This window comes from Dasypus novemcinctus, chromosome 1 (genome assembly GCF_030445035.2).
Source record: "Dasypus novemcinctus isolate mDasNov1 chromosome 1, mDasNov1.1.hap2, whole genome shotgun sequence".
In the NCBI taxonomy this organism is placed as follows: Eukaryota; Metazoa; Chordata; class Mammalia; order Cingulata; family Dasypodidae; genus Dasypus; species Dasypus novemcinctus.
The window spans coordinates 153,221,823-153,244,702 of NC_080673.1; the positions used below are offsets into that span (position 1 = coordinate 153,221,823).

Below are 22,880 nucleotides of genomic sequence, written 5' to 3' on the forward strand. Positions count from 1 at the left end.
GCTCCCCTACGCGGGGGAACACCCCTGCATGGCAGGGCACTCCTTGCACGCATCAGCACTGCGCATGGGCCAGCTCCACACGGGTCAAGGAGGCCTGGGGTTTGAACTGCAAACCTCCCATGTGGTAGGCAGACGCCTTATCCATTGGATTCTTGATTTCAACATTGTGAATAAGTGAGGCTAATATGAGAAAATACACCACATGTGAAATTCTTAATAACTGTTGGTTGAATGTGCAAGAACAAATTCTAGTAATCTGATAGTCCTGCATATATCATACATTTCAGGTACACGTTTTTCTAATGTCAGGGTGAATGCACTTTAACACTTTAAAGCTTAAGCTTGAAACAATAAAAATAATCCATTTGATTTATATATTTACATTTTTATTAGAATTCTTCAGAATAAATGGACAACATATCAGGAAAAGAAACACAAAGAACACCAATATCCTTTAAACTTGCACAGCTTACATATTTACACATAAAGTTACCATATATATAAAAAATATTTTCAAGGACTCATGGGTTTGGAATATTTCAAAAGACATTATTGCTACAGTTCAATATTTACAAAAAAGCCACAAAATAATTTCAAACATTGAGCCACTGCAAAGAAACATCCTATGTAAAAAAAAAAAAAATTATAAAAATATAAACTTTCAAGAATATTCCAGACAAAACTTTCAAGGAAATGCCCCTGAAGTACCTAGACATCTACAATGATCAACCAATTTTTTTTTTATTATAATCAAAGCCAACAGAGATAACAAAGGAATTTTTCAGACAGAGTATAGCAAACAGCAACCGTCTCTTACATAACACAACGCCAAAACCTGTCAACTTTGGAAAGGTGCGAGAGCATAGAACTCCAGTGCAAGCAAGTGGTTATTTCTAGATTAATGGCCACAGTTCTCTAAATGTTTTCTAAGGGACATAGGAGGAAAAAACCCATGATGGCAATGTATCTGAATCTTGTACGACAACACTTACCCTGCCATGTACACATTTACCTCCTATAGGTGGGCAGTGATTAAAAAAAATATTTTTTTTTTCAAAAGGTAAGCTGCAAGATACTCTCCAGGCTACAGCCTAAAAGGCAACATTTAAATATGCATCAGTGGGACAAAAAGACTAATATGTCTAAGGAACAGGTACAGTATGTTGAATATAAATAACAAGGGTGCTTTAAGTGCAGGTGGATGGTAAATAAATAGGTCCTTAAGCACTCCGCTTCCTCTATGCCTCTGTGCAAGCTTATGGTTAGTGATTCCAGACAGCTGTATGAAGAGAAACAAGAGCAGTATTGATGACGAAAACCAATTTCTTTCTTTCTTGGGTACTGAAGGACCCTCTTGGGCTCAGCGCAAGTATACCCAAAAAATATTTGTCTACACGCATATACACGCGCACACCCATACACGCATACATACATACATACATACATACATATATATATATATATATATATATATACTGGCCCAATGTCCAGGACATGCCTATAAGGAGGCTATATCTAAATTTTATTTCCTGCTACATAAGAATCCAAACTAAGACAGCAATGTTTTCTCACTCCTGTTGGAGTCATGCAGTAAATCAGCAATTTTTTCCAACAGCATCAAATCCATTGAGCGTAATGCCATTCTAAAAAGCTGGTAGACTTGTTCTGGAGAATCTATAGAGCAAGTTCATCGACTTAAGAAAAAAAAGGTTCATTAAGACTGTGCTTGGCAGTTATGTTTGTTTTTTTTTCTTTAAAAAAAATTAACTGTTTCCTTCGAACTTGTATGGCTCTTAACCTATCTCTACACATAGTGGACATGGGGCTGGGTTGTACACAGAAACTGAACTTTGCAGATTCTCATCCCCCAAAATATATGGACACATACAATTTATAGATGAGTTTATATAAATGCTGACTGGGGAGGTCTTTTTTCCCATTCAACTCCCTAACAGCAAACTGCATTTAAAAACCAGGTCAGCAGTACAAAAGCACACGCAGTGGCTCACAGCAGTGGGCCTTTATTCCTGCTCAGGGAGCATTTTCTTCTTGGCCTATGTCTCATTGCCAGCATGAAAAACTAGTTTTCCTAAGCCCAAATGTTCGGACTTTTGCCCTTTGTTTCAATAATGCTTTATATTCCACATAAAGGGCTTAGACTTCAGCTTCTAATCTTGCAGCATCAACACATCATTATGGATGATTACAAAGGCCAAACGTGACTGTCACTTATTCAAATTAAATACCAATCTTAACTTTTCAAACAGAATTAGTGAAGCCTTGGAAAGGACAACAGCATGTCCAGCCTGTCCACCCTCCCTTCTTCCAGATCACCAATTTTCCATTTCCTGGGCTACCTTGCTATTGGGAATACATACAGTTTCGACCCTTGCAATGGGGATGGTGGCTGAAAATAAAGCTCATCAGCCTCTAAAGGGTGCTCATGAAGGCAGGACAACAGTGGGGAGCCCGCTACCCCAGATGGGATGCAAGTCAAAGGAAAACAAAAGAACAATGATGAACCCAGAAGAACAGGGACTGTGCTGGTCAGGGAGTCCCCCACACACTTGTTTTCTATCAAACGTCTTCATGCACAAGCAAAGGCTGGGTGGAAGAAGCGCTGCTGCCGACGGAGTTGATTCGCACAGAATGGTCCAAGGGGTTCTCTTGTTTGGGGCTGTGGTTTGCAATGTTGAAATAAATCTGAGAAATCAAGTCCACAGTCAATAAAGCAAGTCCTATAATGAACACAGCAACAAATAGCACACTTATAAGCTTCAGAGTCACAAATAAGGGGATAAGACTCTTAAAGAGCAGAGGTCTATAAGACCTTGGTGGCCAAAAAACAACTCCAACTGTCGAAACAAAATACAAGCTTTGTTTTACCCCTTATTTTCCCAAGGTCTAATTACACATGACATGATGGCAAAAAAGTGTTCAAGTATGGCTCTTCCTAGAGAAACATCTGGAAACAAACACTATCTAACTTACTAAAAGGTTTATAAATCTCTATACAACTACAAACCAACAGCAGATACAATTTGCTGAGACATGCATAGCCCTTCCAAGGGTCTCTCATTGAAAATCAAAGCATTGGAAGGAAAAATGCTGTTTAATTTGAAATATGCTTTGACACCCAGATGTTTTAACCCAAAAGTATCAGCTGTTAAAAAAAGATAGCTCCAAACACATAACCCAGGCTAAGAATCAATTTTTAAAAAAGTCTGATTCCAAGTAAAGATCACTAATTCTTCTTAAAAATCAGGAAAGGAAATAATGGATTTGACTTTTCATGCTCTCCTCTCCAAATCCCTAGGAAGGATCTCCCCAACTTCAAACAACTCTCGTCATTGTATATGGCTCATGGGCATGACAGCTATTTGCCACTTGCTGGCTATGCCTCTTTGAACAGAATGCTTATGCATTGCAGTAACAAGCTCTCTTTTTTATGCTTTTATTCTAGTTCTGATCACTCAAACTCTCCAAAGAATGAACAGACCTGACATGTGAGAGGGAGAACATATGAAGCCCGTGACCAGCCTTCGAGGTAGGGGAGGAAGTATGGTCAATTCTCATGTTAACTTCTACTTCTTTATACCTGAGTGCAGAGCACAGCACCCTTCTCCCTCTTAATCTCATCTTTCTTTGGCTCAGAAGAGAAGAGCCTGGCAGAAAGGATTCATTTCCACTGCTTTACGTCTACCACCCCCCACCCCACCCCTGAAGCCCAATTTATAACCCAAGGCCAAGGGACAAAGAGGGGTGCCTGAGAGGAGGAACAGACCTAGAACCAGGAGAAGAGGGGTTTTCCATGCCTGTGCAGAGCATACTCACATGATTGGTGCTATCTGAAATTTGCTTCTCAATTAGCTGAACAACCTGCTTGAAAGTTGGCCTCTTCAGGGGATCAGCATCCCAGCATATCTTCATTATGTCGTACCTGCAAACAACGGCTGTTTACTACCACTTCTCTTAACACCCTTACATGTCTTTAGATATATGTCATGCAACAATTTTAATAATTCCAGGGCCATACAACTAGATGCATTAAATGACAGTTGCATAAAAATGCATGGATGTATGACATGCTGTCAAAACGTTCTGTATTTTGATAGAATATGAAAATAAGCTACAGAAATGGCATTTGACCATGGTGTCATAAAAAGGAAACAGGTATTAGGTTATATATGTTACCAGAGAAAAAATAAAATAAAATAAATCCATGTATATGCATAAAACAAACTATAAACCCTAAAGTTACACTATAGGTTATAGTTAATTGGCAATTACAAAAATGTGCCACACCAGTGCAAGGGGGCAAGATGTTAATAATAGGATGGGGTATAAGGGAACCCTGTATTGTATGTATGATTATTCTGTAAACCCACAACTTCTCTAATAAAAAAAAAAAAAGGAACCAAGTGACATTTCAAATTATGCTGTAAAAACCCTCAACGTCTGGGTTTCTCTCTAGAAAAATGGAAACATTATTTGCAGGAAAAACCATCCTGGCCCTTACATTTCAGCAGGAGCATGCTCAGGGCTGAGCATTCGGAAACCTTCTTTGATCATCTTGTAGAATTTGGAATCAACTGGCATTCCAGGGTAGGGGCTGCTTCCTGAGGCACAAACAGTTTGCAAGTTAGTGTAAAGCACAAGCAAGCAGGACGCTGACAAAACTTCAAGTTGCTCTGAGTCTAACCAAGGTGGCTTTGGCAAGGCTCATTTTACCTAACGAGAACAGCTCCCATAGGAAAATCCCGTAGGACCAGACATCACTTTCGAATGTGTACACACAGTTGAAAATGCTTTCAGGAGCCATCCACTTCACAGGTAGCCGCGCCTGTAACGGAATCACATTCAACAAAGTTAATTGAAAAGTTCAAAAAAGGAATAGAAAATACTTCTATACACGTTGTTCCTGCTGAAAGGCAAGGGTGGGAACTTGACTACCATCTCACAAAGACCTTTTTCCCCCTATAGATTCTCAAATGATCTCAACCTCCTCTGAACTAGGTGGCTCAAAATCATCGCCAGGGTAAAGACCACATGTACATGTAAAGTCTACATGTACAGCATGTAGTTAAGACATCAGAGACAGACCTGGGTTCTAATGCAGGCTGCAGCACTGGTCTTGAGAAACAGGCATTTATTAGTTACCACTGAATGTGTTTCCCCTTCTCCCTTAATAATATAAACATGGCCGCCCACAAAAAGGACTACATTTCCCGATCTTTGTGGTGAGGTATGGCCGTGTGACTCAGTTTGGGCCACTATGTTATATGGCAGCTGAGCTGGCATGTGCCCTTTGCCTTCTTTCCTCTGTGTCCTTTCCTCCATCCTGCCACATGGCTAGGACAGCTAAACCTTGTATGGCCATCTTGGACAATGAGAATGATGACTATACCAGGGGTGGTAAAAAAGTGGAAAGTTGGAAGGAACTGGCCCAAGTACTTCATGGAATCTCTCTCTGCTACTCCTAGACTTCTTGTATTTTTATTGTGGATTTTTTTGTCTCATGCAACCAAAACTATTCCTTACTAATCCACTGAGAGAGTCACTTAAATATCTGTATTACACTTCAGTCTCTTTTGTAAAATAAAAATATTACCTCCAATTCCATGAGTAGTTTTATGGGCTACATGAGATAATACGGGTGAAAGTGCTTAGCACAGTACTGCCTGACTCACTAATCCTGGAAGAAATGCCCAGCATAAGCAAGCACTTAGTGAACAGCAGCAGTTTGTGATGACTACAACTATTCTGAGGTGGTAAGTGGTAGACTCAGGGCTTAAATTCAACAGCTTAAATTCCACATCCTTAACTCTTCCCATTAATGTTGAACTAACTTTCTATGAATCTCTTTTGGACATTCTAGATTCCTAATCTATCATAAAAAAAAACTGAGTCAGTCCTTCCCTTAATCCATTCGGGATTGAAAAAGGGAATACAGTTTTTCTAGTATTCAAGTCTTTATTTCAGTAAAATTTTAAAAAAGCTTTCATATATCCTTTCCCAGATTTTGTGCTAAAGCTCCTATAGGAGCTTTAATTTGAGATCCATGGGTGTCTTGAGTTCAGGGGTCTGTGACCTTGGAAGGGGGAAAAATTATATCCTTATCTTCACTGACTTCTAACTGAAATTTAGCATTTCCTTCAATTGTGAATGAAAGCGATAAACCACACTAGCATTAACAGTATCTGTGGCTTTGTCTCTAATAGTAATCCCAGATATCCTTATATTATATTACAGTGTTTGCAGGTATCTCAAAATAGTACCATTTACATTTATCACCACTTTGAATGATGGTAGCTTTTAGACCTATGACTAAGTTCTGTTATTTTGTGTGATAAAGAAGTACATGTAACTCTAAGATGTGAGCTATAGTTAGTAGTAATATTTTGACAATGCTCTTTTATAGTTTGTAAAAAATGATTCACAACAATGAAAGGTGTTAGTGGTAGGGTGATGTATGTGAGTCCTGGTTGAAGATATGCATGTTTATAAGTTCATAATGATTACTATATACTTATTGCTTATGTATGTTCATGTATGAATGATATATACACTTCAATAAATGTTTTTTAAAAGGAATACATGCACTGATATATTACAAATTTACTTTTTAATATTTTGATAACAGTATTTCAATTTGATCAGGTCCTTTGGTAATCCACATATTTTATTTTATATAATTAAAACCATACTGGGGAGTAGGTGTGGCTCAGTGGTTGAGCGCCTGCTTCGCATATACGAAGTCCCAGGTTCAATCCCCGGTATCTCCTAAAAATCAACAAACCACACCAAACAGTATTCTGACAATGGGTTCATAGGCTTCAATGGACCATGAGAAGGGGGCCTTGGCACAAAAATAATTAATAACCCATGGTGAAAAGGGAAGAACTTTTAGAGACTGACACAAGAAGGAGACCTCCAATGACCACAAAATTTAGGCGCAGTCACATGTTCAGTTCCCTTGTGTTCAATTTGTCCCATAAATTCACCTTACCTAGCTATCTTGTGAAAATGAAGTCTGTGCCTGGTGAGTTCAAGAGACCTGCACTGGAGTCCAGGTCCTGGAAGCCTGCTGGGGCGCCTAACCAATCCTTGTGAATTCCAACTAAGGTTACTAACCACTAAAACATGCTAATAAGAAGTTGTGGCATAACCACTATCACGATTACTTAGAATTCAAACAAGATCTATAAAGAAAAGTAAAATCAAGATTTGGAGGTATTGGGCAATTCTTGCCAAACATTCACAGGCACTAAATGATGGAGTCCAGACTCAAACTCAAAAAAACTGGGTCCAGAGACCACTATCTTTGTTCTATTTCCTTTCTGTAAATATCAGAGGCTTCAATTCTAAATTCCTTCCTTCCTCCTCCCAATATTGTATCAGGATGGAGGGAAGTTGGTTTTAATAATACTCATAACCAAGAACTCTAGCCTCAGAGAAGCTTTTAAAGAAATGCATGCTTTGGACATGAGATGAACCCAGCAACACTTCAACAAAACCAAGTCAAGTACAGCCTTCCAAAGAGATGCCACAGTGACGAAGGAGGAAATGCTATACTATTATAAGGGACAACAACATCCAACTCCAGGAATAAATGTGGACTGTAGCCTGGCAGAGATACTAACGGAGTGTACAAGGAATACAACAAAGGTTCAGGAGAGGGACAGCACTACTCACCAAAGGCAAAAGGTGGAAAGAACCCAAGTATCCATCAACTGATGAATGTGTAAGTACAAGTACAATGCACATTCACACAATGGAATACTATTCAGCCATATAAAGGAATGGCATTCTGAGTCATCCTACAACATAGATGAACCTTGAAAGCACTGTGCTAAGTGAAATAAGCCAGACACAAAGGGACAGATGTTGTATAATTCCACATCTAACAGGCAAATTCACAGAGGCAGAAAGTAGATTAAAGGTCACCAGGGATAGGAAGCAGACTTGGCCCAATGGATAGGGCATCCGCCTACCACATGGGAGGTCCGCGGTTCAAACCCCGGGCCTCCTTGACCTGTGTGGAGCTGGCCCTTGCACAGTACTGATGTGTGCAAGGAGTGTCATGCCACACAGGGGTGTTCCCCGCGTAGGGGTGTGCCCCACTAGGAGAGCCCCACGCACAAGGAGTGCGCCCTGCAAGGAGAGCCGCCTAGCGCGAAAGAAAGTGCAGCCTGCCCAAGAATGGTGCCGCACACATGGAGAGCTGACACAGCAAGATGAGGCAACAAAAAGAAACACAGATTCCTGCTGCTGCTGCTAAGGATAGAAGCGGTCACAGAAGAACACACAGTGAGTGGACAGAGAGAACAGACAACTGGGAGGGAAGGGGAGAGAAATTAAATAAATAAATAAGTAAGTAAATAAATAAATAAAGGTCGCCAGGGGCTAGGGGAGGAGGGGTACAGAGTTATTGCTTAATGGACATAGAGTTTTTATCTGGGTTATAGAAAAAGTTTTGGTAACTTTTGGATATTGGTGATGACTGTACAGTATAGGAAATGTAATTAATGCTATTGAACTGGTACACTTAAAAGTGGCTAAAGTGGGAATTTTCTGTTATATAATATATATATATGTTAGCACAATAAAATTTAAAAGTCAATAAAATGTGAAAATTTTTTTAAAAATGTGGACTGTAGAAATGGGCCGGGGAAAACAGGCCTAGAAGAATATATGTGCAGAACTACATGGCTTCCCCCATGCTAATAGATATTGCTCTAAAATAATGGGCTCTGATTTCAGCCTCTGCTGACCTACGTTATCTCAGACCAAAAAAAAAATCACAAAAAAATGTGCCCTGGTTTGTCCAAATTTTAACATGGGAAGAAACTGCACTCTAGGCTAAGGGTTTGCTCTGAGGACACAATGAAAATTGGCAATGAAATAAAGTAATTTGAAATAAATCACTATGTTCTATAAACTAATTAATACTTATGAACCTATTTAATTGTCCTCTATTGATTATAAGATCCAACATTCTATATGGTTAATTCTCAACATTATCTTAGATTTTTATCTTTCTCAGGAAGCATGTCAATCTCAAAAATTTCTCCTGCTGTGACCTTCAGGTCCACATTTGTTTCACTTGAGCAAAACTGAGTTCATTGCTATTCTCAGGCTATAACGAAAATTAAGGCTATTTCTGTTTCCTTCACATGCCCCATAATTACACAATTAGAATTAGGAATTCTATTATCAGACTGTTAGTTGTAGTAATGTTCAGCATACCATGCAAATTTTGCTGAAGTACACTTAATTTGACTGCTAAAATGCATAGTTCAAGTAGGATTTGCATTGTGAAAATTGCAGAAAACACTTTTTATCTAAACTTGAAACTAAAATCTTTCCCTGGACTGTCAAGCAGAGAGTGGGTACTCACATTTCCTTTGACCACATAATTAGAGTCATTCTTGATGTCTCTGGCTAGACCAAAATCACAAATTTTTGTGATTCGACCGTGAGTAAGGAGAATATTTCTGGCTGCCAAGTCTCTGTGAATACACTATTAGGTTGGGAGAAAAAAGAAAACCAATTAAATGCAGTTTAACTTTTAAAGAGTGAAAACTATTTTTCAGAGTGCTGCTTACATTACAAATAGCCATTACTTCTGTTTTACATTTAAACTATTCTGTGCCCCAAAAATCAAAATCAAAACCAATTATTGCCTTGAATGAAGTTCACATTTTGTGTTTCCCATTGTTAGGACCCTAATTACTATAATCACTTCCAAAATCAACTCTAATATATACATATATATATGTATGTATGTGTATATATATATATATATATATATTTTTTTTTTTTTTTTAAAGAAAGTATGTGTTTTGTTTGTTCGTTTTAGGAGGTACTGGAGATTGAACCCAGGACCTTGTGCATGGGAAGCACGTGCTCAAATACTGAGCTACATCCCCTTTCCAGAAAGCAAAGTTTTAGAAAGCAAATGTCAGGACTGCTTTCATTCATAGGAAAACACATTATGAACAGACTTCTAATAATACTTTTCCAACTTAAAATTCATTTTGCCCTTTTATAGAATTTCTAAAATGTCTTTACAACTTCAATTTGATATCCCCCAAGGATGCAAGGAAGTAGCTCTTTATTTCAGCCACCCTATAAAGTTTGGTAATTGTTTGGAAATGTCACGGGTGATGCTTGAGGATAGGATCTTTAACCTCATTCTATTCGATCTATCCCATTTCCTAGGGAATTCCTCTCCCTATTCAGAGACCATGTTTCATCAGCCCCTTCCTTTTCCCAAAGGCTTATTATTCTCTCTAACCCCTTATTCTTCCACACTTCATAAGCCATACATAAAATATTTGGGTTCTAACTTCAATAAGGTCCAAGTATATGCTTCACCTAACTATAAAAATACCCCCTTCCTTTTGCTGATTAAGATGATTATCTGTTTTCTAAGAGCAGAGCTTATATTCTAAAAGCCAATGGTTTTAAATGAATTCACTGCATATAAAAAAATATTCATGGAGAGCTCATTTAGACAGGCTTGCACTTTAGAGCTTGTAAATTAGAACAGTTGGAACATGAAGAAACTAAATTTCCTCTGCTTTTGGTTACCACACTTCAAAATGACACTCCTGCATTCTAACTATGACTCTATAATGTTTTGTTCTGAAAAAAAAAAAAAGGACTTTTCTGAGAAATGCATCCACTTACATTTTTTGAGGCAAGGAAGGCCATGCCCTTTGCCACTTGGTAAGAAAAGCTCAGCAAGTCTTCAAGGTCCAGAGCCAACTCATCATCCTCCAAGATGGCAGGGGTCACATCTCTTTCTATGTATGAGCCTGTTAGGAGGAGAGGGATTTTCTTAGCAATTAAAACCTTAAAGGTGTGGAAATAAAATACAGTACTACCAACTGTGCTAAAGGCTAGTAATGAATGAGCTGATGTGCACTTGCAGGCCAATCACCACCCAATGCTGAGTAAAAGCAGGTGTTGAATCATAAAGTTACTATTCACAATCCTGAGCTGAGTTACAAAATCCTTGGGGGAGAAGAATGGTCATCAACAAGATGAATCCAAAAATCCCTTCTATGTAGTAAGATGAACAGACATAAAAACACACACTCTGGACCCAAATATCTCCTTGCAACCCCTAACTACCATTGATATGAACCCTTACTGTAAGGAGAACTGGTCACCACCAGAAATGATTCTATATTCCACAGTAGCACAACCAATCCTCTGTAAATGAAGTCATTTTTATTGCTTGACAGGTACCCACCTATTCTTAAAGATCTCCTCTTGTCTGTTTTGGTTGGGACAACATAAGAAACTCCAGGTTTCATGTCCATGTATTCATTAGTACTATCACTGTTGGGGGAGATGAAACATTCATCAAATCATAAATGTTATTAACTTATTATTCTTATTCTGGGAAACAGGGGGGCACTCATCAGGCAGATTGTCTCTCCACCTCCCTTTTTTACACAATGGGCTGATTTTATCTGAAGAAAATAAGCCAACTTTGAAAGAAGAGTTTGGAAATCTTGTTCAGGAGGACATGAGTTTTTAATGTTCACTGTTTGCACCCAACCCCCAAGAATCAGATGGTGTTCAATACTAAAGGGGACTTAGTCTAGCAATGTCTCATTTCTTAACACTGTAGCTTTAAAGGAAAACAGAGGGCCAAAAACATTATCCTACATTCCTTCAAATGCTCTAAATTAGCCCCAAGAAACAAGACAAAAAGAAGTCAAGGAGCAAGGACTTCAGAGAAGTGTTCTGGGGAAAGGCTGAGATTGTTAACATATAGCGACTGATGGGAGAAGGTTTAAAAAACCAAGTTTGGTTCAGATAAACACCAATAATTTGGATGATTTTCTGAACCATCTGGACCTCTTGAATCTGAAACATTTGGCTGGAGACTCTTCAAGATTTCTAGTACTTCCTGCTTCTGATTAGCATAAAAACACCATGACAACATTCTCCTTCAGAGTGTGCTGGTGGTTGCAATCCCATATGGGATCCCAAAGCACAAAGAACACCACAGAGAAGTGAACAATTGGGCCATTACTTCAAAAAGTTAAAAAGGTATATATGGTTTCAAAAGTATAAGGTTTCAGTGACGAGGCAAGGTGGTTCACGTCTTCATCCATAGAGTACATGCTCTGGAGAAACAACAGAAGGCGGGCGTTTTGTAAGGTATTTCCTACCACTTGAAACTTCTCAGTTTATAGGATGAAAAAAATTTAAGTATCACTTGAGGTTTTAAACTTCAGCCAGATGTACAGAAAATGACTTTAAGAGGCAACTGCCCATCAATAGTATTTACTGAGACCTCCTTGAGGACTAGGTGTTAATTTAGGAGACAGGGCCGTGCCATCTCACAACATAGGAGAATGTATGAATAAAAAGGAGAGGAGGGATCTACCACACAACTGCAGAAACATGCAGCATGAAGGACTGGGGATCATTACTATGATTTCTGTCAGGCTGAGTAAATCTGGGAAGTCCTCCTATGTGGATCCCAACAGCATTTGCAAAGAAAGAGAAGGCAAGGTTTGGCAGAGAAGAACTCTATTCTGGTTGTAAGTCAAAGTAATTCTCCTTAAAGTAACTCGAAGTGCTTTACACATCAAATTCAGAAGGATATCTATGATAGAAGGGATGGGAATAACGTACAGACTTCTTAAAAAAAATGTGGCAGTGGTGTTATGCCTTTTTATAGTATGGTGGCTTTAAAGAGGGGGGCTAGATAAATAGATATCATTCAGAGGTAGATGAAGACAAGCCTATATGGTGAGATATTTTCAGAGCTCTTTGCCATTCTTTTCCAAGTTTTAAAGGAATTTACTGTGACAACTTGACAAGCTTTAGCATTTTCCCTATAAACAGTGTCTCACTGTAAAGATGTATATAGTACCAAGCCCAACAGTATAAATGGAATAACACACAGGAACAGATCCATGATGACAGAAGCAGGTAGGAATCCATTCAACTGACTAGAACCAAAAGCTTAGAAAAAAGCTAAAGATGTGTTAAAAACACACACACACACACAACTAAAATCTAAGTTTAACACTATTCAAATCTTTAAAGACATGACTGGAACTTTTAAACTGTTAATCACATTTAAATGATTTAATAATTTTGATTTTGCACCTCAGAGTACCTTAGTTCATATGTTTTCAAAGAATCAGCTCTGATTGCAAACCCTAATTGACCCCCTGAATTTCCAGACATCAGATGACAATTTATGTAAATCACCTTACCAGGAAGACTCCTTTGAATGCAGAAGGTTCTTATAAAGTGCTGCTTCTGTGTGATCTTCCTGCTTTGAGCAAATAAATGAATCCCGTTTTCTTCTCAAAAAATTCAAAAGATCACCATAGCAACAATATTCTGTAATGACCAGGGTGGGCCCTAAAAGCATAAAAGAAAAGGTTAGGAAAGGGTGGGATGTACAGATAATCCTGCCTCCTATAAAAATACCCAAGGGTGATAATGACCATTAAAATACAGTTTAAATGGATAAACCTACTTAAGGACCAGTATTACCAAATTGCATACGATAAAACAGCATTATGTGGACTAAAATTAAACAAGCAGGCCCCTTTCTTTCACCTGAATTTCTAAACGATGTTAGTGTTTGGGGCCAGGTGTCAGTGCTGGTTTTACAGACAGAATTTGCTGCCTTCTATCTGTTAATACTTCTATCTGTTGGGCTTTCTACATGAACCCTTTGATTCACTTCTGTTTACAGTGGGGCTCACAACCTTTCCATAAGTTATTATGGAAATAATGAAGAGCACACACTGTGGCATAATAGGAAAACCAATGACACGGAACAGCCAGCTGAGACGAGACCAGGAAGCGGGTGAGAATCTGAAACGACAGGGCATCAACCTGCATATTGAGTGCTACTGGTCAAACTTGATTTTAGTTTATGAATGCCTAGAACTGCAGCTCTGGATAGGTGACTAATTGATTTGGGTAGAAATTTCTCATGAACAATTATGATGGGGTTAACCAACATTTATGTGGGTAGTTTTGAGAAATTATGTAAAGCTGTCAAATTTATTGTGAATCTATCCAGATCTTGAGAAACAGCTCACTTGACACATCTTTATTCCTCGGGACTAAAATGTTTTCTGCAAACATCACAGAGATCCTGGATGGGAGGCCTGACAGATGCTTCAGGATTAGAAATTTATTTTAACAGAAACGAAATGTTTGCCTCCTTTGGTGTCTATTTGAGAACTGATAGGCTTAGAGGCTTAGCTGTAATTACAGTATGCAAATGAATATTAATCCTTTAGTGACCTAATATGATCCAGCAATGTGAGATAAAAAGAAAAGCTTTCAGGACTAGAGGACATATTCAAGTGGTCAATGTTATCAGTGTTGACTCTAAGAGAGTAACTAGGCTATGTCTTGGGCTGTCCCACACTGCGCTGATAAAACTAAAATATGCATTCTTAAGAACAACAGCTTTCTTAAACAATAGCTAGCAGTGAAGAGATAACAATATACCAGGTAAAAATCTTGAAAGGAGTTAATAACCAAGCCGTGTCAAGATAAAAGTTTCCCCTCTCTTTTGATAATTTGACAGATAACAAAAGGCAATGTGGATGCTTTACCTCCAATCGTGCACGCTCCAAGAAGATTCACAATATTCATATGATTTCCAAGGTAACTCAGGACTTTGAGTTCAGACATTAGGGCTTCTCGTTCAGTTAAATGGGCACTTGCTAAAATTAGAAAGATCTTATTTTAGCAAAAAGAAAATTTAGCAAATGATGTTGAGCACATGCAGTATCCCTGCAGGAACTTACGTTTGAGCATCTTCACAGCAACAGTCATCGCAGCATCCGATTTAATTAAGCCATATGCAGTGGCCTCAACAACTTTTCCAAAAGCGCCAGCACCCAAGGTTTTCCCTTTAAAAGTTAAGACAGGAAGGTAAGGGGTGGTGGTGGTGGTGATGTTGGTCTTGAAGGACCATTTGTGTAAATTTGAAAGCAACAAAGGAGTTCTAAGACAATTGGGTCTACAGACATTTCCTTATAATTCACGCTGCACCAAATCTTTGAAAGGTGGTGGAATTTCACAGAAAATGCTTATTATTTCAGGTGGAATAAAACAAAGGAAGTTTTTGGGGTTCCCTAAAGTCATTGTTATGTGTACACAAAAAGGTTACTTGGAAAGCCCCTGTTTCACACTTACCAAAACTCAGCCTGTTTCTGGGAAACTCCCATTTGTGATCATAAGGAAGTTGCGTGGGGTCTATGTAAACATAATTGTTTCCATTTATCTCCTCGACAACCTTCCACTGTACTTCATACATGGGTTTCTGGGGGAGAGAAAGGGAAAGGTACAGCATCTTTTATGATGAATGCTTCAGTCATTACTGCCGTCAGGAGAGCAAATGTATGAAATGGTTACCTGTAAATATTTGTAGGTAAGAATCAACAGGATGATGCACATTATGCTGGCTGCAGTCACAAAGCCAATCAGCAAAGGTGAGAACAGGGTGTGGCGCTGGATTTGGTCTAAAATGAAAGAGAAAAGTGGAATCACAAACTAATAATAGCAGGATCGGAACTTTACCACAACCACCCACCCCCAAACTTACATACTTCCCACCCTACAACTCATGTGGGTCCCAAATTCTTGCCTTGGTCATTATCAGTTATCAGTTTAAGATTCAAATGAATCCTAAAAATACGACTTTAAAACAGAATACTGAGGAAGAGAAGTTGATATTTGTAGCACAGAAATAATTTTATTCTGTCATTATTATTATTAAAAAACATCACCTGATGTTATTTCAACCAAATTATTGCCTTGGACAACTTTAAGAAAATGTTTCCTTTATGGATAGTTTATATTTTCTTTATGTTTTCCTGAATTTCCCAAATTTCCAACACTGAGCATGAATTTCTTTTACAACCAAGAACAACATTTTTCAAAGTGTCCTTTACATTGCCCTGCCTGGGGAGAAAAAAAAAATCACTGGTGTAGAACAATGGAAGTTCCTTCCCCTCATTACTCAAAAACTGAAAACATACTGCTTTTTGGCGCTAGTCTTTGCCAACTCAAGAAAACAAAAACTGAACCCTAAAAAATTTAGGTGCCCAGTTTCTTTGTTTTCTAACTTTATACCAATTCATCAATTCTTCTAAAAGGACTGTTTGATTTCTGTCAAAAGAGCTATTCACCCACAAATCAAATTTCAGAGAAATAGCTCACTATCCTGACTTCACAAAAGGGACTGCTAACTTTCTGATGTTGCCATTTGGCAATTGTGTTAACATAACTAATCTTAAGCATGTGAAACTTTAAATGGAATTTAAGTCTTACTGTCCTAATCTGTTTGGGTATACTCTCCACTTGTCTTTTTTACCTCCTTTAATGGAAATAATTCTTTTTATTTATATAAACATATATAGGAACATAGTTATCTATTTAATATATAAAGGAACATGGTTAAAGTTATGCTGGTAAAAGCATGATTTATATTAATAGTCCAATACGGAATGAAATGTAGTATGAGTGTGAAGACAGTACAGCACAATGTAGGTATTACCAGAAATGACATGGCCGATGACAGATGGACTTAAAAGTCATGATCGAAATGGCGGACAAGAGGCTAAACATCCCCTCAAATTGGATTAAAAGGAAATATACCTTTGTTGTTACCTTTAAATGCAAAGTTAAAATAGGCAGAACTCTTGCCCACATCGTTGTAAGCCTTACATTCAACCGTGCCATTGTGCTTGAACGCACTAGAATCTATGGAACTTTGAACCACCAGTTTTCCAAATGGCGGCACAGATGAATTTTGTATCTGCACATCCACTGGCGTAACAGGAATGGAACATCTGGGTGGGAAGAAAACAACAACCGTGAGACTCTTTGAGAAAATACAAAAATACATCAAACCTCTTGTATTTGTCTCGTTTTAAAACTAAATCATAGGCTCATGACTAGAAATCTCCTTTCACAGCCGCAGATGTCTGATGACGAAGCAGCACTCTGAGGGCATCACGAGCTGGAAAAGCACTCTGCTAGAGTGGCACAAGGGAGATGAGGTGGGGAGGTCAGGTGTGGGTCAATCTGGCTCAGAACACTTATTTGGTTGAGTTCTGACAAGTTACTAAAACCCTCCCAGACTCAGTTTCCACAGCTGTAAAATCAGTTGGTAACACCCATCTTGGAGGGTTAGTAAAAGATAAGAAATGATCTCTACGGAATGTCTGGCACATATCCTGACATACAGTAGATCCTTATAATAAACGTTTCAAGGAAGTTTGAATGGTTGAAAAGGAAGACCATGGAGAAGGAAAGCAAAGGCATCTGCCAGAGCCCTGGGGCCCTGAGGTTCTCCCAAGGGAGGTAAACTTGAACCACAAGGTTATAATCCAGGTGGCAATTTGTTACAGGGAGGGATCCACTACCCATTTTAAATTGCCCCTCCTGCGCCCCAAGCGGTTTCCAATTCCCCTACCTTGCTTCCTTAGTACTTAACACCTACTAACTGGCTTATTATTTGTCTATTGTCTGTTTCCTCCTGTTAGAATATACACTCAGGAAGGCAGGGACTCAGGTGTGTTTTGTTCACCAGGACATCAAGTGGCACAGAGTCAGCACCCCATAAATACTGTGGATTGAATCAAGCTAACTACTGGGCTGCTTCAAGTGTGAGCTTACTTTCCAGAGGTCTTAACCCTCCACTGTTATTCTCTGCAGAAAATAGTCTACTGAAAAGAACAGTCCTGTGTGACCTCTTGCAACTTGCTGTGATAAAAATAAAATTTCCATTATTATCCTGACTATTCAGTTGTGATATTAAACTGGGTTTTTAAAGCCTGGGCATAAAATAGCATTTGATGAATGAAAACAGCAACATTGACCCCATTTTCGTCTTCGGTAATGTGAAAGGACAATTTAAGGATTAAATGCAGATTGTGTGGGAGAGGAAGCACCACACCAGATGTGTTGTTTAGGAGCTGGGTACCCAAACAAGGAGAAAACCTTTTTAAAACACGTAGCTTTAAAATGCCATATGTATGTTGCAATTGCACGATTATTACTTTTTGGTAACTTGGCAATTAACTTCTGAGGTAATTTTTTCATGATAACTACAGCCACATTTCCCACACATATTACCTCCTGCGTATAGAATGGAAATCTAATTACTCTGTCCCGAAAAATTGCTTTATCTACCTGCAGGCTAGAAATTGCATGATAAATCCAAAAAGATAACCATCAAAATAGAGGAGTCACTCAGCAATCTTTTTTTTTCCCCCAGCAAACAAAATTGATGTCTACCAAGAAAAATATAGCAATTATTCCCCTCTAAAATGACGCATGGATAGAAAACATAATCAAAACAAAGCTTAAAAAAAAAAAAACAACCCTGAAAACACGTTTAAAATTCATCTGAATTGCAGTCCACCCCTTCTGAATTTTAAGGAGTGCCAAAAATAAATATCTCACCTCTGCTCTAGACAAAAATACCAATCTATTGTGGGTTCTGGGAATCCTGCTGCCACGCACTGGAGCATGCCATTCACGAGCCTGTCAGAAGTCAGGATTTCTGGTTTTGCTGCAGGAAGAGAGAAATGGCCCTACGTTAGACTGTTGAAATCTCACCAGGGCCCACTCCGCTCTCTTTCTAGTCCTCAGAAATCACAGTGAGGCTGACGAGGACCCTGAGGAAAGAGGGTCTTCAAAGGGGAGAATCTGTCCCAGTGAGTGGAAGGTCCAGGGAAGTGAGTATGGGGTCAACGAGGGAAGACGTCCACAAATTAGAGCTGCCCAGACCCCGGGAGGACGGTCCACCGCAGAGGCGGAGCCTTCAGAGCTCTGCGGTCCTGGGAGTGGCTGAAGAGGAGGTCCAGTGGCACCTGGAGGGTTTCTGTTTTGAACGAAGGGGTATCTTTGAATGACTCCTTCTAATCAAGATTCTAGGATCCAAACTGTTCTAAAGCAGAAAGCCTGTTGAAAGGATTCCTGCCATCGGAATTTCAGGTCATTGTGAGGACTGGAATGGATGAAAATAGGGAGAGTTACAGGAAAAGAGAAATTTCTCTCAGGAATTGGGGGGCAGGATTGGAGGGGACATGGATTAAAGAGCTGAATGCTATTACAATATGGGCTTTTAATCTCAAATTTTTATTTCAAATGCAAAATACAGACAGGAAATTATAAGAGAAAACCAGCCCAAGAGTTTTATTCATACATATATCCATACCTGAGTACAATCACCTAATAAGTCATTTTGATCAGCAGGAATGCTCTAATTTGACATTTTTGTGTAACTACAATAATCAACTGATATTCAAGCATGCCCTAAAGCACTGCAAATTCTTATTTCTAAAGTGAAAGAAAGATTAATTTATGTTCAGCTGTTCTAATGCTTACATATTTGAAGGATTCTAGTCCTTTGAAAACGAATAAGCTATCTTGATAGCAGGGATGGTGATGTGCTCACCCTGTATTATCAGGCCTACAGCGTTGAACATGCCTTGTCTGGTGGACAGAACTATGGGAGTCCATATTTGCACAGGACAGACTTGAATACCAGCTCCAATATTTACCAGTTCTTACCCCTGGTCAACTTTCTGAATCCCTCTCTAAATTTCCATTTCCTCATGTGTAAAATGAGAATAACAGCAGCACCCATTTAGGGATGTTATGACAATTAGATGTGTAATACAAAAAATGATTCAGGGAATCAAACAATACATTCATAATTAATTATTAATGATTCAGTTACTCTTTTTTGAATCAGAGCATCCACCCTCCTTGGCTAATCAAATTGACTACACAAGTAAACAGCTGTAAATATTCTCTTTAATGGTCTAAAATTTGCTTCTTTAGGATAGTGTAACAACATGGACATATTTTAACTCAATGTGTTGGAAGTTCAACATCAATTACATTTTGACCAATAGGAAAAAATATGTGAGTAGGAAAGACTGACAGATTTGAAGCTTAGGAAGTTTATTTCCCCAAAGGAAGGTAATACTGATAAATGACATCTCTGTAGAACAACCTTTCAGCACCTCACCTCCTTGGAAGCAAAATGGGTTGACAGGGGTCTGGGTGTCTACACGCATGGCACACCAACCTGTCACTCAACCTGGCCCTGCTGATGGACAGGCCATTTGGCTAACACATACTGAATAGCGACATTCCAAAGCAATCTCAAGGTAGGGACATCCTTGAGAATTTGGATCCAATGCCAGCTTTCACAAATAGAGCAAGGAGACAAGCCATCATCTTGCGAAAGCATCCATCTGGCAAGTTTCATTTAATTATCATGGCCAACTGTGTGATTGGGCTGGAAAGTAGGACACAGCACAAAAAACACACACACAAAAAACAGTGGAACCTTAGGAGAATGCTATCTGCTGGCAACGGCACAGCAGGTTGTTCTGGATTCAGTTCAAGTGTCACCTCCTTTTCCAAGCCATTCCAACTCCTCTAGACCAAGTTGGTTGGTCTCATTTTCCGATTCTCGTAGCACTTAAAGAGCACCTGCCACTGTTATGTACTATCTTGTGGTCTGCCTCCTCCATCAGACTGTACATTCACAAGGGCAGGAAACCCATGGTACTGATTATACTTCTGGCTCTTAGTACAGAATCTGGCCCATGGCAGACACATTAAGAGCTGCTGAATGATTGCCCTACCCAAAGGAAGAAAGCTCTCAGATTCCAAAGCAATCCAATTATAAGCCAACAGAGGGGACCTGGGGGAAAAGCCTCATGGTAACTGTCTTGTGTAGGCACAGTGACACTTCGGCAATAGTGGGCCATAAGATAAGAAAGACTCGTGTGTGCCAGGCCCTATGAATTTTTTTTTTTCTTCAAATACTGAGATTAACGATGAATGGGGCAGGTCTACACCAAGACAGCAAAGATAGGACTCAGGTGGAAATCAAGGTCCTATGACAGACTTACCCATTCCTACACTTCTTTATCACTCATCCTTCCTAACGCCCATAATGCCACATGATGCATTTCTGCTGGAATTAAATACTAACTCAACAGAAAGAAAAGGCTGAAAAAAGGTGCCTTAAGATGTAATCAATGGTTATTACCTCTGAGCGGTAAGGTTATAGATAGTTTCTATTTTACACTTGTGACTTATTTTCTAATGTTTTAAACTATGGAAAGGGTAAGAATGAACCTACACAACCTTTATAAAACATAATTTAAAAATTGGAACAACTCAAAATTACATAACCAATTACATTTAGCTCTGCATACAAGTGCTCCAAGATCCAAGCCTTCCAGCGTGACACCTGGTAGCAGTTACGACAACAGCCATGGCTGGCAAGTGGCGCAGTCTGCCTGGCCTACTTGTTCGTGTGTGCTGGTTTAATTAGGTAGTTTTTTTAAAGCTACTATTGCAGGTGGGCCATAACCTGAGGCTAGTTGAGCAGCTTTTGTCCTGTTGGACCTTAGGTTGGCCAGTCAAGCTCAGTGTCCTCAAATTTCAATATGCATTAGAAACCACTAAAAGAAGTGGTTAGAACGAAGATTCCTGGGCTCCTACCCCAGAAATTCCGTGAGTAGAGGATCTGGCCCAGCAATCTGCTTTATTAAAGCACCTCCAAGGGACTCTGAACAAGGCTGGGATGACGGGGAGGCAAGAGAAACAAAGGGGGCAAAATTTAAGTAACTCACTCTTTGAGGTCTCGTACCCAAAGCAAGTATCTCCTCAAATTTTGCACCCTATCTGCCTCTCTTGTCTTAACTCTCGTCCCAGCTCCGTCCCTGATGTTGGTGGTGAGACCTCTTTCAGAAAAGGTTTAAGTTATAGTACAGTTTGGGCTACATACGGAAATTTCCACTATGAAAATGTTTAATGCATAAAGAATGTGCCAGGTATAAATCTGATTCCCCAAAATGAAAATGTGGGCTCATCTGCATTTTGTAAATGCCTCAATGCTCAGTGTAAGGCATTAAATATACATTTTGCTTTTAAAGATGCATCAACTCTCTGCAGTTCTCCAGGTTAAATATGAGCAATAGCTTTTTAGATATTCTGCAAGAAGCAATATACCAAATGACAAATTCCTTAATTCCTCCCCAGTTAAAGGTTTGGATAAGCCTAAGAGACCTGTAAGTTATGTATCTTCCGTGAAGATAAAAATAGCTTCTGCTCCTTTCAAAGCACTGTGGACCTTAGTCTTTCTAATGGAGCCAACACTACCCATCACCTGTTAGGTTTCAGAGTGCTAGTAAGTATACTGAGAATTTACTGCTTATGCAATTAAAAATCCTACCCATCCACTGATTTTACCCCACAGATTAGAGATCTTGAAAATAGTCATTTTCACCACTATCAGGTCCATATGGAAGGCAAGAACAGAATGAATTTTTAAGAACACAACACAGATACTGAAAGCTGGAGATGGTGAGGAGATACACAAATAACTGGTGTGTGTGTGGGGGGGCGGTCTTGCCTTCATCTGAGTGTGGGAAATATTTTTGAGTATAGCTCTTCTCTCACCACTAACCACCTCCACCAATTCCTGATATAAACGTGTATTTGCCAGCACTCTATAATCAGCAGGACAAAGAATACAGGCTTGTCTCTAAATGGTAAAAGATTAAATGAGGAAGAATGACAAAGATGAATTTCTGCTTTTCTATTCGAGACTTACTGGTGTTTAATGGTGACGCAGAGACATTTTTCAGCAATTTATTGCTATTCTGGTTTGGAGCTGGGTCAAACCCACATTCCTGCCATTGTAACGTTATCATAGAGGAATCAAAATCAGCTCAAACAGCAGTAGGAAAGCAAGTCCATTTTTTACTTATAAAAGGAACATCATGCTTTAAAAAAAAATCCACGTAACAGATATTTTGATATTGTTT

At 39.0% G+C, this 22,880-nt stretch overlaps 1 protein-coding gene across 4 annotated transcripts in view; it reads right to left on the minus strand.

The window, feature by feature from the left end:
• Positions 1-364: 364 nt before the first annotated feature.
• KIT (KIT proto-oncogene, receptor tyrosine kinase) overlaps positions 365-22,880 on the minus strand; it is an 80,833-nt gene continuing 58,317 nt past the window's right edge. Inside the window, exons 8-21 of one of the 4 annotated variants that reach the window (XM_058298506.2) lie at positions 18,484-18,592; positions 16,684-16,865; positions 15,427-15,533; positions 15,208-15,334; positions 14,817-14,921; positions 14,622-14,732; positions 13,254-13,404; positions 11,264-11,352; positions 10,696-10,823; positions 9,401-9,523; positions 4,732-4,843; positions 4,520-4,619; positions 3,835-3,940; positions 365-2,703 (exon numbers count right to left, since the gene is read on the minus strand). In XM_058298506.2, the coding sequence (XP_058154489.1) occupies positions 2,578-2,703; positions 3,835-3,940; positions 4,520-4,619; positions 4,732-4,843; positions 9,401-9,523; positions 10,696-10,823; positions 11,264-11,352; positions 13,254-13,404; positions 14,622-14,732; positions 14,817-14,921; positions 15,208-15,334; positions 15,427-15,533; positions 16,684-16,865; positions 18,484-18,592 (1,676 nt within the window). In that variant the 3' untranslated portion in view covers positions 365-2,577. Of the gene's footprint in view, positions 2,704-3,834; positions 3,941-4,519; positions 4,620-4,731; positions 4,844-9,400; positions 9,524-10,695; positions 10,824-11,263; positions 11,353-13,253; positions 13,405-14,621; positions 14,733-14,816; positions 14,922-15,207; positions 15,335-15,426; positions 15,534-16,671; positions 16,866-18,483; positions 18,593-22,880 lie in introns of all 4 variants that reach the window. The other 3 variants (XM_058298498.2, XM_058298494.2, XM_058298501.2) reach the window with 3 other exon arrangements.